The sequence below is a fragment of the Mya arenaria genome, chromosome 4 (genome assembly GCF_026914265.1).
Source record: "Mya arenaria isolate MELC-2E11 chromosome 4, ASM2691426v1".
NCBI lineage: Eukaryota > Metazoa > Mollusca > Bivalvia > Myida > Myidae > Mya > Mya arenaria.
In genome coordinates this window covers 2,753,713-2,769,057 of record NC_069125.1, presented here as the reverse complement: position 1 = coordinate 2,769,057, position 15,345 = coordinate 2,753,713, and the positions used below count along the sequence as shown (strand labels likewise).

Sequence of the window (15,345 nt, the reverse complement as noted above, 5' to 3'; positions counted from 1 at the left end):
TCGTCTGATTACCAAAATAAATGTAGTTAATGACCAAGCAATGAGCATGAACAATTATGTATGTTATTGCTAGTGCATTAGTTTATCAGATCTCATAACACATTCACATATCAACGCAATGAGAGTGCTTAATGCGGCAATGTCTTGATTATACTAACAGTCAACGGTTTGTTTAATATAACAAAACAAAATATTTTGATGAAAGTAAAATCCTCGAAAGGTTGAGATTGACAAGGAGGTGTGTCTACTAAGTCATCGCTTGATATGAATAAAGGGGGTTGATTAAAATTTCATGGTTGCAAAGTAAGTGTTTGGTTGGTAAGGAAGTTAAGGGTTGCTAAGGAAGTGATTGGCCAGTATAAATAAATGGAAATGCTAACATTGTCATTGTAACTAAGGATGGCATAGGTTGCTTGGATAATCATGTTTGCGAAGGATGTACGTTCCCGCTAGAAAAAGTTAGTGGTTGCTAAGGTAGTAAGTCAATGAGTGTAAAGGTGGTCATTGGATGCTAAAAGGTGAATGGTTTTTGAGAAGACATTGCTTGCTAAGGAGGTCATTGGTTGCAAAGAAAGAACATGTTAGCGGAGGTAGTTAATGATTGCTAAAAATGTTTTGGTGAGTAAGTGATTGATAAAGAAGTTATGTGTTGTTAAGGAAGTCATTGTTTGCTAAAGGGGATTGCTGGTTGCTTAAGAATAAAGTTGTTGCTAAATAAGTCATTGGTTGCTAAGAAAATCATAAGATGCCTATTAATTAAGTGGTTGGTAATTAACTCATAATTTGCTATGAAAGTGTCTGGTTTCGAAGAAAGTCATAGGCTGCTATGTGTGTAGATAGTTACAAACTACTACAGGAAGAATTATACCAAATATCAAGGATCCGGGGCCGAGCGGTTTCTGAGAAGATTTGCAAAGATGGTATCGTATTGTTTATAAATACCTGACACCCTTTGGGCAAGACCATTTTTGACAAAAGGCTATACTTTGTAAAATCTGGGTAAAGGACCATTACATCAGAATGCATACGAAATGTGAGCAGCTGTGGTAAGGAAATAGTTTGGAAAAAGTCAAGAATTATCACAGTTAAGATTGATGAAACAATTTCGATTGATTTGAACCAATTCTTGATGATTTCGAATTAGTTTACACCTGAATTACACAACTGCTGTTTCATATTGCAAAAATTATAACACACACACACACATTATGGTAATGAATTTTATTTTCTGTCAGACTTAAACATATCTGAGTCCTCATTTGATTTTATTCTGTTCTATAAAAAGACGGACAACTTTACCATTTTTAAAAAATATTGTTCGGTTGGAGACGTATTCAGCTTTACTATTTTTGATATCTTATATAAATACGTTGTGTTATATTTTGATTTTTTTTTTTGAAATATTTGTTAAATTTGTTTATGACCAAAGATAGATGTGCCATAGATCCCACAAAATGATATTTACAAACTATATCTTCAAAGTCTTTTGTTCACATATCCTAAGTAATAATTATAAATATTGGACCATTAGATTTAATACAATGTACATGTTTGAAGTTTGTATAGTCTCCCTTTACTTAGTTGCTTGTTCTGACAAACAATCCACAACTGAAATTCAGTTATTTCCCTTGACGTTTAACTCGTATATTTATGTTTACCTTCATCCGAATTATGATCGACAGCTATATTCACACTTGAACCCATTCAGCCGCATCGGTCTTGCATAAACGTTCGTCTTGTCTCATATATGCTATTCGGTGCTGTAGCTGAGGAGACATCTCTGTTATTTATATAAGCGTTTAGAAAGAATACACACTATTGAACCAACATTTTACGTATTGTTTTGTGCAAGAAAAAAGGACACTTGATGAACATTGTTCATCAAAGATTAGTAACGTTTAAATTGGTTTTAGTTTTGACTTGCGATGAAATCGCCTTTTTAGAAATTTTGTGTATTGAATTGTTACAGAAATGTGACTAGACAACAATATACACGTTTACACTTAACTGTTTCTTAGTGTTAGATAGCTCTAGAAATTGGCGAATGGTTTGTAAATGTCCACTTACATTGTAACATTATTACGCAAAAAGTCAAACAGTACTATGTTTGATAAATATGTAGCACGGTCGTTATTGCAAAAGCAGGCAGTTGCGAAACACTTTAACAGTACAAATAAACGTTCTCGTGAATGTCGTTTCGGAAATATCTGTTTCTATATGCACAGACTTGTCACCGAATTTTCATAACAAAGTCTTCTTATCGGAAATGTGTTAATGGTTTTACCATTCATCCAGTACGGGACTCCTTTAATCAGTTGTTACTGAGCCATTAGTGCAAAATAACTGAAGGCACGCCTTATGATGCATCAACTCCTCCCCCAGGGTCCGAGGAATTGCGGGGACTTTCTGTCCAACAAATCCAAGTTAAATCCCCACACACTGCTAATAAAATCACCGCCAAATGAACTCGCAACACCGTTAAATCCTAGGTAATGCACCAGTCAATTGGAAACACGCCCCCAAGTTCCGGGTCCAGCCAAGCTCGTGTAACGTCCTCGCCCTGCGGTGCCGAACTGCTGAAACCATCGCATCCATCCGGCACTGCGGGGTCTCCTGGTATACCCCCGAACCTGGAGGAAAGGTTATAATTGACTGATGCATAAGGTCCATTCCCCACTATTTCCGGCGCGAAAAAAAACCCACTGCATTCGATCGGCACTGCGGAGCCACCTGGAAAGTAAAAACACGGCCCATTTCTTCCGCTATTCCCGGTATAATCCCATGGACCTGGGGGTGGGTGTCGGGGTGGTTGGGTGGCGGTTACAATTGCCTGGTGCATAAGAATGCAGAGAAGGATCATCACGAGGAGGTCGGAAGACAAATAGTGAGTGGAACTAAGGTAATCGTCACGACAGCTAGCGCCACGTCAACCATTATTATGTTTTAACGACGTTTTCACGACCGAAGTCTCCATTTTACGATACTCACGATTAGATTTTATTTATGTTAACCGTCAACTTAGGCGTTAACGTTATAATCCTCATTATGAAGATGGTATTTATCATCCAGTCCATCTGTCTCTTTCTTTTACTCATTTTCTTCAATTTCTCTTAAATAGTTCGGAGGCGAATCCAGTATTTAAGGCTATAGAGGGCATACAACTATGCCTAAATTTAGTCTTCAATATGTCCCCTCCATCCCTATATATGCTAGTGACTTATTACTGTTTAACCTTCATTTAGATTAAATGCAAAAGAGTTGGCTGCGTCTCTGCGACTTGTTTGCTGGAATCCCCCTGGTAAGTGCGCAAATGAGTGAACACGTCGGTCGACCAACATATACGTTTGAATGCATATCAAACCTGTCTCTGCGAAAAACCGATAAAAATGACCTTACATTACTATCAAATATGTAAAATGATAACATAATACATATTGTTTAATATTAATGTTAATATTTTTGTTAGTTCTTTTGCAAAAACGAATCTTAGCGAAAATGTTCACATCACTTAAGTTTGATGTCATTGTTACCGTAACAGCAAAGTAGCCGTTTTTCCTTAACAACTATGGTTTCCTTTTGTTACGAATATATTCAACAATGAAAATTTTATAAATTTCTGACAAATGTATTAAGAACTATGAGCTTCTCTTATTTCAAAATAACTGTGACTTCTTAGACTATGTTTACAAACATTCTCAAGTCTAGATTCAGACTCAATTGACATTATTTTTTTCTTTTTAGGTGAATACGTGGAAAGGATCATTACAGTTTGTATAGATATGTGCTTTCTAGTCATTATTACAGGTTTTCTCAGGCACTGCCTAATGTATTTTGAGCGGTCTGCCATGATTGACATTTTAATGATTATGTAAAATTCATATGAACTTGTATGGCTGCATACTATGTGATAGTTTTCAGAAGCACCCAGCCAATTATTATTTTCTCATCATTCATATTCATATTTTGTAGTGTGAGACTAAATATAAAACTACCAATCTTAATTGTATTGTAATTGTCATTCCTGTAGGTTATCGATTGAATGTCACTATCAAATACCATGGTTCTCTACACAAGGTTTGTACAATTATTATTTATACATGATAATGTAAAATGTTTGCCTTTCTGAGTCAAGAGTTAGACTTCAGGGCTTTCTTAAAATTGACATGACAAAATGTTTCAATTCCAGCAAAAAAAATAGTTATGACAAGTGAACACAGAATTGACCGAAAGAGAACATCTTAATAACTGTTATGTAGCAGCTTTAAAACCTCTGTAGTTCGCTAGCCGGTTGACTGTTTCAAGTGCTGTTTGCATCTAGTCGTTGGCTATTTGAATATTAATGTATACGATTGGGTGTTTATGGTGATTCATAGTTCATAGATAAGTTTGACAAGTTCATATTGATTCCGATAATGCATACATGTTTAAATATGTTCTTATGTTAATACATATTGATAACAACGTATTTCTACAGTTTCGCTGAGCGTTTTACTCGTGTGTATTTTGTGAGTTTCTTGTTGAAGTCCTTATATGATTGTTCCGTGTTTGTTTTGTGAGTTTCTTGTTGAAGTCCTTATATGATTGTTCCAGGTTTTTGTTTTAGGCTGATGGATTTCTCATAGTAGTTTGCGTTCATTAATGTCCTTCTTACCAATGATTATAATTCAATCGAATTCGATGATTCCTTTTTACCCAATAATTTAAATCGACAAAGGCATAGACAGAAGTCAATCTGAGCGGTATTTTCAGCCATTGTACTCGTATTCCACGATTCAGAGCGCGAGTTTTGTGCGGTCTTAGATACAGGAAGGTAATTGGATGTCTTGAAAATATATTTTGTTTGATTTTTTTTTGTATAAATATTGACTTATAATATGTACGCAAACGAAAGTATTAACACGCTTTATATATTCTCTTAGTAAGACTAACGTATCTTTTCGCTATCTTATTAATTCGCTACAGAATTAATGGGGAAATACACTTAAAAATGCAAATGTCTCAACACCCATGCCAAACGTAATTAGAATAAAGACAGGAGCACATGAATATCAATTCGGCTCATCAAAAAAACTTCAACTCGTTTTTAATTTTATTCAAGAAATGGCTACTGCAACAAACTTTAACTTTTGTGGTGTTTTGAACGTTTTCTTACCAGTAAAAACTGTTATTCTTTATTAGGATGCAAAAACAGGTATGCAAAAACAGGTATGCATGCAGTTATTCATAAGTTTGAATAATCAATCTCAATCAGCTGATCATAACAAAAATATGATAAACAATAAAACAGTGGTTTTTTTCAGAGATTTAATCATGCAGAATGTGTTACAGTAGACTGTTCTAAGGCTGAATTGATTTCATTTTAGAGTTATAACAACGTTTATATAAGTCCTTAATTATCTACATTATAGCTTGTTTCTATATTTACTGTAAAATAAATGTACGTAAGATTACATATATATCCAAAGTGAATTTCAAACGGTGTGCAGATTTGTAGCACATGATAATGAATATTTATAATAAATACAGATTGAAAAAAAATCGCTTCAGCACTACAGCACTAGTGTTATCATTACAGAAACGTACATAAAAGCTGATACAAATATAAAAGATCAGCTTTCAGTTTTGTTTTGTTCTCAAATAATAGTGCATGTAGTTTATGCCTAGTTGAAAATGCTTTAAAAGAAAAACAGCATTGTGTAAACAGGCTCAGACTTAATCAGTCCTCTTCAACCTAAAGAAAGCTGATACACCTACATTAAAAACTTGACCAGCAAAATGCTGTCGCAATATTTTTAATGTTATACCAACGTCTATCAAGGGAGATAACTGTTCAGTCGAACTCATGTTTACTTAATACAAAAGAAAAAAAATAAGAAGTACACAGCAAAGATATTCACATACAAACAAGAGCAACATAATACCAACATATTTTTTTATAATTTAGAAATGAGACGGAGTTGAAAATGATCTATTCCTATGCTTATCGCGTTAACGTTGTTCACCAAAGTTTGTTTAACTTGTATATAACAAATATTTACGAAAATAGCATTGCCTTTAAGCAAAAAATGATTGACTATTGGAACCCATGCTTGTATATAAAATCATGTGTATAAAACATTATTCAGTCAGTGAATTGATTTGCACGTGAATAATTGTTAGAAATTAACTTCCGCTCAGAATCGCCATCGATGAAACAACGCCTATGGTACAGCCTTGAAGAAATGTTGTATTGCTCGTGGTAGTTGGTAATCGACGTCCATTAATTCATTTGCCTTGGTCCGTTATTGGTCAGGTCGACAAGGAGTGCTTTACATTTACAGCATTGCTAGAAGGAGACTTCCAATCAGAACTGTCATTGAACCAACAATGCCATTGACTCCGCTACCTAAAAAGAAGGTTTAAGCAAGTTAATTGCAACCAAAAGTTACCTAATTCCATTGTTTGATAGTTGTGTGAAGGCTGTTGTATTTTAGGTTTATTTGTGTTGATTTATTTTTGTTTCTCCTTCATCCTTTAAAGGGGTTCTTTTTTATGTGTTTTGCCAAGTAACTTGTTTCTTTGTTTTATTATAACGAGAATTTAGTACGATGTACTTCAAAATGTCTTCACATGTATGATGATGGTTTGTTTCAGGGGGATATCAACTTAAGACATCGTGTGAGTACCAAACATAATAAGTTGTGAATGATCTTCTGGTGTTAAAGAGATTAAATCAGCTATATATATATATATATATACATCATTGAAACATTTGTTTACTTGTAAATATGCTTCTATTTCATTTTATATACATCTTATTGATAGTTAATTGAAGAGGCGCTTACATCTTGATTGTGTCAAGTTATTCTGGAGATGACATCAAAGATATTTCGTTCAAACTAAATGCGCGGTGACAGTTGCTTTGGACAGCTAAACTGCTGAGCCAAACTTTTAAAACTATCTAATATGAAATGTTATTTAATTATTTGCAGGAAAAACTTTGACCTCTTTAAACCACGAGTTTAGACAGTGTCTGTGATATATAAACAAGTATCTTAATCATGGACCTCATAACGCTGCATAGATAACACGCAAACTATATACTCACCGAAAGTGGTAACGCACAAATTTGTTCCACTCGGATTGACACTGTACCCCGCCTTGCATTGGCATTTGCCGTTGTAGCACATAGAGTTGGCGTCAAGGTCTACACACACACTGTCAGCTGTACATGCTGAGAAAAGATAAAGATAAACGTTACTTGTTTGACAGATCCAAACATGTTCTCTTATTTAAATTTTGAATATTTATCTCCAATCTATTTGACTGACACAAATGTTACTTTCTGATAAAAACTAATTACGCCATTTTGTAGCATTTAAGTAACCATATCCCACACATAAGCGCTTAAGTATGATAGCAATTGGCAAGGTAAAATGAAACACACAACTTTATTATGGTTCGATAATGCATGTTTTCCCATAGTAGGGCAATATGTTTTATTATCTGCCGTACATAAGTTAAAATCAGCAGTCGGCCCATAAATGTTTTTAAACAGGTAAAACGGTTGGCTTAAACAGCAGATGTGCCAGAAGACGAACTACGATCTCGAACACTAGAAGTGGTTATACACCAGATGGTCCCAAAATCGGCAAGAAAATGTATTTTCTCAAAATAAAAACAAGCATAGATTTACCACTACGAACTGCATAAGGCCGAAAATACATCACTTTACATCATTCAAAGAATACTTTGTCGCTGTCTCAGCTGAGTTCACCCATTTTTAAACAGCGCATAATGTTTTCCAAGTTTATAGTGTTTATATTTAGGATGTGAAAGTCACCTTACGCCATTGTTAAATATACTGGAACTTACGTTGCAGACAAACCCAGTAATTTCAATTTGAAAAATAAACGCAATAACTTCGAAAGATATATGTGTCGTTAGCAATGTGATACATCAGTAAGTAAGATTCAATGCTTGTACACAACGATATCAATTTCATGTAAGTTTTTGACAATTTTCTTGCATCAGTTTCATCTGGTGTCTAGATGCTTTATGTATTTACCAAACGATTATTATCAGAACATACTTAAACCTTTTAACCAATACGTAATGGCTCATTTAACAATAATGATGTTATTTTTATATCGGATTTTCAAATCGTAAGAAAATATAAAAGTTTATCGTCTCCTTTAGGGCCTTCCACAGTGCAAAAGTGGGTGGGGAAGGTTAAAAGTTAAAACGCTTCAAAGTTCATGTTTTATTTAGTTTTGAAGTACGATCTTTTTCGGAAGAAAAAACATACATTTGTGACATGTTTTGGATTAGTAAGGAGTTTATCAAATTCATCGAAACAATATTTTATCAATTCACATTTTCCCGGAAAAGTATGTCGACATTCTAACTTTTTCTTTGTGGGTTATTGGTGATTTGTTGTTATATAAGAAAAATATTAAATAAAATAATGAAATATAGTGGATTTAATTCATTTCTTTCTTAAAACAAATCAAATGTCTGTCATAAAATAGACGCAAACACCACAAAGTCTCAAGACATTGCTGATTGACAATTTTGACATTGTAAAAATGTAAATGCTTTTTGATAAATAGTAAAATCTTCTTTCCTAATGACAGCTACATATGTTGCAGCGGATATAAAATTATCCTCGCAAAACTAAATAAAATTTAGATTTTTTAAACATTTTAAGTTTAAGATCTTCAAACGGGTTTTGCACTGTGGAAGGTCGTGTTGTGTTTTCTATTCCATATTTTAATTTGCCATTATCGTTCTAGCAATAAGATTCTTTTTTTTTAATTAATTGATATTGCTAACGATATATCTTGAATACTGTTTTCATCTCTTCTATCTCTGCAAACACACCTTTGGTAAATACATTCTTATAACCTTTAAAACAAGCTTAGTTCGATATCATATCTTATTAACTGGCCCATCCTCAGTTTAAATCTACTGATTCTACATATAAAAATTAGTGACGGATGACACATATTGTGCGAAAATTATTGTTGGACAGATTTTAAAAATCCTGCTGTCCCATTGGACAAAATATAGTATTGAACACTAATATGACGTTTTCAATAGTTTCACGTTGTCTTCGAACGACCTGTTTTCTTACTTTGCTCTAGTATAATATGAGACCGTTATAAAATGCGCATCACATTCATTCAACATATTATGCAATGAAGAGCAGTAACAGGGATGTACTTACTAGTGCCGTCACATAACGTTGAAGACGCAGTATACGCCGCACCGCACGCACAAACTGCTGTGTTACAATATGCGCCTGCTACTTGCCTACATTCGTTACCGCTAGCTGTACACGTTGCTCCCACTCCTGGTAAAAGGAATTTTCATAAGCTTGATATTCCGTGGTTAGTATTGATACTTGGTTCATATCATTATCATCATCATTATCATCATCACCAGCATCATTATCAGCTGCATCAGCAGCAGCAGCACCATCAGCATCATCATAATCATCATCATCATCATCATCATCATCATCATCATCATCATCATCATTAATGTAATTTAATACGAGGCAAGAACATCATAAATTATAAACATTACGAAACATAAGTGTAAAAGAAATGAATATCGTATGTTTCCGACCAGAACAATTTAGGATAACAGGAACGGTGTCAAATATATTTATTTCCACATAATGCATATCAAACATTGTAAGAATAAGATATTTGTTTCATCTAAATCATCGTCTTTAATGCTTAAGCTTTATGTTTTTTGGAATAGTGATTTTAAAATGGATTCACAGGACGGAACCGTATAAATCCAAGAAACATGAATTGAATTGACTTGATACAAAACATGAACATTACTGCTACCAGTTCAAAGCCATTGTGGCACTAGACAAAAATGTATTGCTTATCAACAAAGTTATACAAAATCAAGTTAACAATGTGGCGCCAGCCCTGACAAAGCGGTTTGATGTTTTTTTCTAATATTTGAAATATTTCCAGTTGATGTTGCATACTTACTGATTTACGCTAATTTTATTTGCTGAATTATTAGTTATTATCAACATCAATACGATAGGAAAATGATACTTTGACCAGGACAAAACTCAAAGGTAATAATATGGTAAAGAACCGCCAACTTAATATCTAAGCTCTAGCAGCCCGATAGAGGTAACCGTTCGTTTTAATCATTTCGAGAAACCATGTATTTTGATTTATCCCTATTGGTACATACTCTATGAAGAAAACGCGTACCTGCACTACACGTGTCGTCATTTGCAGACCCGGCTAGGTAAGCTGCTCCACACGCGCATGTATCGACAGTAGCAGTACACACTCCATTTGCCAGGCAATCGCTGTCAGTGCTTGCAGTGCACGCGGAACCAACCTCTGTGCGAAATATTGTTGATAGGTTAATTACAAGTTTTTTAGTCAGCCTTCCATGTAATAAAATAACAGAGTAAACATCTCTGTAAGTATAAACCCCTATTTTCCTAATTGTCTGTACATTATGCAGTGTTGTCTTAATTAATTCACATGTGTTTCAAAGTAGTCTTGTAGTAAAGGTAGATGTCATCCTCTAACCCAATAGGATGTTGAATCGATCAAGACCATGGTTTCCTCAATAAGAGCATTGTTAACAATAAATGTGTTTGCACATTATTGCATTTGAAAATGGATTTTGTCACAGAATTTTATGATTGTCATGTATCAACTAGCGCTAATGTATTTAAAAGAGTGAAAAGAACAATGAAATGTTTTCCATTATTTTAGCTCATGTCTTTATGATTATATGCATTCCGACATTTTATGAAGACGAAAGATAGGATACTCTTGTTTAATTATCTTTTTAAATTTATATATTTAAAATTGTTTAGTCATTTGTATAGATAAATCGTTTAAGACGTTCATAATTATTTTGTTAAACGCAATGTGTTATTGTGTATTTCAATATTGCGCTTCGATTGGACAAGCGCTACGACATTTAACCATATACGGCATTACAAATATAAGCTATTCTATAATACAAACGTATGTTATCGGTTACACTTCTTAAAAAACAAATACTGAATTGCGCGAAAGATTTTACTAAATTGCAGTTTTCGAAGTATTTATCGCATTTTGTCTTGCGTTTATGTTTGATGAACGCAGTAGAGCTAGCGAGCAAATTCCCAAAAAGCGTTAGTGCGCCTCATGAAATTTTCGCGCGTGACATACTGTGTTCTATCAACATATACGAAAGAAAATATGCGATAAATTCTTAATTAATTATTTAAAAGAAATCATTTATAGTCGTTTTCTTTTCAAGCATTATTAGTTTCAACCTTACTTCACTAGTTTAACTGTGTATTAATAACTTAACTAATCTACTTGCGTAAGTGGAAATATGTTTATCAATGACAATGGCGATGCTTATGATACCTCCAAGGCAGGCGTCTCCGGCCGTGTTTAGATTATAACCAGTTTTACAAACACATCCGTCGGGGGTTGTGTTCGCCTCCCAAAATCCATCGCAAAGGCACTTAGTATTACTGCCTGAACCGTCATCAATGCATGCGGTCCCTGTAACTGTGCAAGTGTCGGTACCTGTAGCGCAATTTGTATCGTATCCAACTGAAACATATCGGAAGGTTGAAATAAATGCATCTGCTATTATCTATATCAGCAATTGTGAACGTTATCATTTTAAATATGCAATGAGCTTTTGTATAAAATATTGATTATTGTTAATTGGCACACTAATAATTCTCATTTTCATGTATAAAAGTGTTTTGCAAATAAATCAAAATCTTCACTTACTGTCTGCTCCTTGACAACAGTAGACACTAAACAGGAGGAGACAGAACTTCGTGAGCATACCAATGTTAGCCGTCTGAAACAGGTGGAATATTCATGTATTTATCAGTGTTCTGCATAACGAATAAAACATCAATGATGCGTGTCCTTAAAAATGCCCTATTTGCTCTTAATTTAGGCTCTACAAATATCATGTTTCGTTTATTGAGACTAGTGCTCATTTCAATCACCAAAATAATTGCAAAAAAATAATCAAACAATACCATATTCCAAGGACCAGATTGGAAATGATAGTGTATTGTGTTTAAAATATATTGTTGTTTTTTGTTGTTTTCTTCCTTTTGAGATTGTTTTAATAATTGATACATAATGTTTGACAACTGTATGTCTTTTAACTTGCCATGTATACTGTACATTTTATGATGAAACTAATAAATGCATTAATTAGAAGCAAAGTTGTGTCATACAACTTTGTATTTATCATGTCACTGATATTTCCATATTTAATAATTGGGTATTTCCGCTTACACTTCCGCTTAGGTATAAAGTAAGTCATGCTTTCCTTCTCGATAATTGTAAGGCCATTTTCTATTTAATTGGTTAACGGATTTTTTGGAAAAAATGTTGGACGGGTGGTGTGAAAAAAAGGATTTCATATTCATACTCTTTTTTACAATGCATGTATTTTTCATAGCGTTTGTGGCGAAACCCAAAACCAAAAGATCAAAATAACAACAAACAGGTAAGACATGTTCATAGATACATATGAATGACATTTGAAATGCTTTGATTTCTATGCAACACAATGTCTGCAATGCCTTAATATCATAATGAATATTGATATATTTAAATGCTCATTTTGTTATACACATATTTTATACACTTCCACTTTAAATTAATGTCGCATTTAAAGTCAATATTATTACAAACTTTCAGTTTTAGTGTCACTTTTTGTTGATGAATTTTGAAGCACATCCTGACTTTAAAAGTGTTCATATTTGCAACACTTTTTCCACATGTCGGCATTACAATGAATATGCCTGTATCTTCTCATTGCTGAGCACTTCTTCTTCTCAACAGAAAAAGCACACTGTAACAAATCTCACTGACTCAATTATTTTTAAATGGAGTAAGGAAATTTTAATAATAAATATGATTTTATATTCAGTAATGCATTCTTTGAAGTAAAGATATTTCTCTGCAGCTTTAACAAAATTTAAGTTACCCAAGATTATGATTACTTGAATAGTAGTCTCCATATAATTTGTTTAACAATTAATGCCCCCCAACAACAGGACAATATATTTTATCAATAACTCTGGTTTATATGTGATTTGTTACCATTGATACAAACATCAGCCTTGATGTTAATTATTATAAAATAAAATCGTTTAAAAGCAGATGGTATGTTAAAAATGAGAAAAATTTTTTGTATGATCTCAGCTCAATTGAGGCCGCCATTTTGAAAACAATTTTCAAAACTGCATCAATATGTTGCAAAGGAACCGGCAACAAGTTTAACATAATTTCATTTGCGCGGAAAAAAATCCGAGTTACTTTTTCCAATATTTAAAAAAAAAAATAAAATAAGAATGCACATTTGTGTGTTTCACCTATTTCAGATCACACGATCTGGAAGATCATATGTGTTGCGGTTTATTCGCAATTTAATGCAAACTGGTCACCTGTTTTTAAACTAATTTTGCATAATTTGGTCAAATGCGAAGGCTTTTAAAATGTACAAGATTTTTTGGATTTTTTCTCATTGCAAAACCAGACTTTCTTTTGTTCAGTAAACCGAGAATTCTTCAAAAGGCATGAAATTGAAATTCTTAAACATGCGCTAATATATTTAGATAATACAAGAACAGCTTAAACAGTTGCCTCAAAATTTGTAATACTTTAAATTACGAGATGCCCATAACAAAGTATAGTATAGTATTTAAAGTTAACAACGATGCAGTTGATTACGTTGTAAACCTAACAAAGTTCTAAACAGTTTTCTTTTTAATTAGAGTAGCATATTCTTTTTTATTAAGGCTTGATATTTTCCACAAATATTTTGTAAGAGGAATAAACAAGTTGATTTGCTGCCATTTGATAAACCTTTTTGTCCGAGTCTAGAGTTCAGACTGTCCGTTTTCAATGGGCCCTGATGTTGTATGCTGTTAGCAAAATACGTTAATTTTTGCGACTCTTAACATTATGAACGTATCGACAAAAGTATAAGTTTTAACATTTACTGTTTAACATGGCAAAAATTATTCATATTTCGTTTGTATTTGATTTCGTTTAGGTTTGATATATGGTTTGACATCAAAATCTTTAAAACAATTTATGCGAAACGAAATCTAAGTAAAACAAGGTCCAATGAAGAAAATAAATAAATAATGGATACATTCAAGAAAAAAAAATATATTGAAAATGCACAAAAACCGTTCTTGCAAGTGCGAATAAAGTTGACCACAATATGTAAAGAAATAAAAACAAACCCGAAACGTTTGCATAAATATACCGACGAATTGGCATGAAACACATTCATTTGAGCGAAAACGTGAACTTTCATTTTATCGAAATTATTTTCTTGATTTATTTTGAGACTTAATACACTTTACGCTTTTGGCAAACGTAACACTATATAATATCCCTATCAATAATTTTAACAATGTTTACATTTGAGCATATTGCAAAGTGAATTCCGTTTCTAAATTCGTCTTGCCCAATCCCATGTAGGAGATGTTATTGTGCATAATTTAAATTCAGATTCGATGCACTAAACTGTAATATAAGTTAAAGTCATAAACATTTTGAATTACAAATCATATTTTCACTTCTTTTGCCATCTGATTAAACATTTATTGATAAAAAATATTTACAAATTTTCAGGCAACCGAAAATTGGTAATATCAAAATCTTGCCAATTAAACGTACGTTGTGCATTATTAGAATACTATAACACCAAACAGATATAATTTGTCTTCATTTCAAATTATTTTATAACAATTCAGAGAGATTAAAGAAATTAAAACGTAAAATGATCCTACCATTTTGCTGTTTTGTTTTGTCCTACAACTGTCTGAAACTAGAAATTCCTTGATAAATCGACGCCCAAAGCACAAGACGCGCCGTCTTTTATACACATGACGTTGACACGACGCACTATTCCATCAAGACCATTGGTTCGGCGTTGCGAACACAAAAAGTTGAGTAGAAACGATATCACGTGGAATATCAAAACGAATTTGTATTGGCCATTTGCACAACGTCTATTTAAGTACATGGTTACGTGCGTTGACATGCAACTCCTCGTTTAATCATAAAACTGAACTGTCAAAATTGTTTAATAGCAGCAATGAAACTTAAGTAGATTTTATATGCAATCCTTGCACAGCCTAAGAGATGTTTTGCATTATTTTCTAAAGGGTTTGTATGGGATGAAAATCGTGAAAAACATGTTGAGCTTTTCTTATAATGAGAATAATTCATGACAGGATATAAGAAATTTTGCGAAGTGTATATATTCTAAATTTCAGTTTGCGCAAATATGTTCTTAAAACCGTAATAAAATAGACAT

At 33.2% G+C, this 15,345-nt stretch overlaps 1 protein-coding gene across 1 annotated transcript; it reads right to left on the bottom strand.

Moving 5' to 3' along the window:
- Positions 1-5,348: 5,348 nt before the first annotated feature.
- On the bottom strand, positions 5,349-14,858 carry LOC128231597 (G surface protein, allelic form 156-like). The gene is made up of 7 exons (XM_052944619.1): positions 14,816-14,858; positions 11,775-11,847; positions 11,397-11,588; positions 10,230-10,364; positions 9,209-9,334; positions 7,088-7,213; positions 5,349-6,385 (listed from the first exon to the last, which is right to left on the bottom strand). The coding sequence occupies exons 1-7, from the start codon at positions 14,816-14,818 to the stop codon at positions 6,315-6,317; spliced, it is 726 nt and encodes a 241-aa protein (XP_052800579.1). The 5' UTR covers positions 14,819-14,858; the 3' UTR covers positions 5,349-6,314.
- Positions 14,859-15,345: the final 487 nt, after the last annotated feature.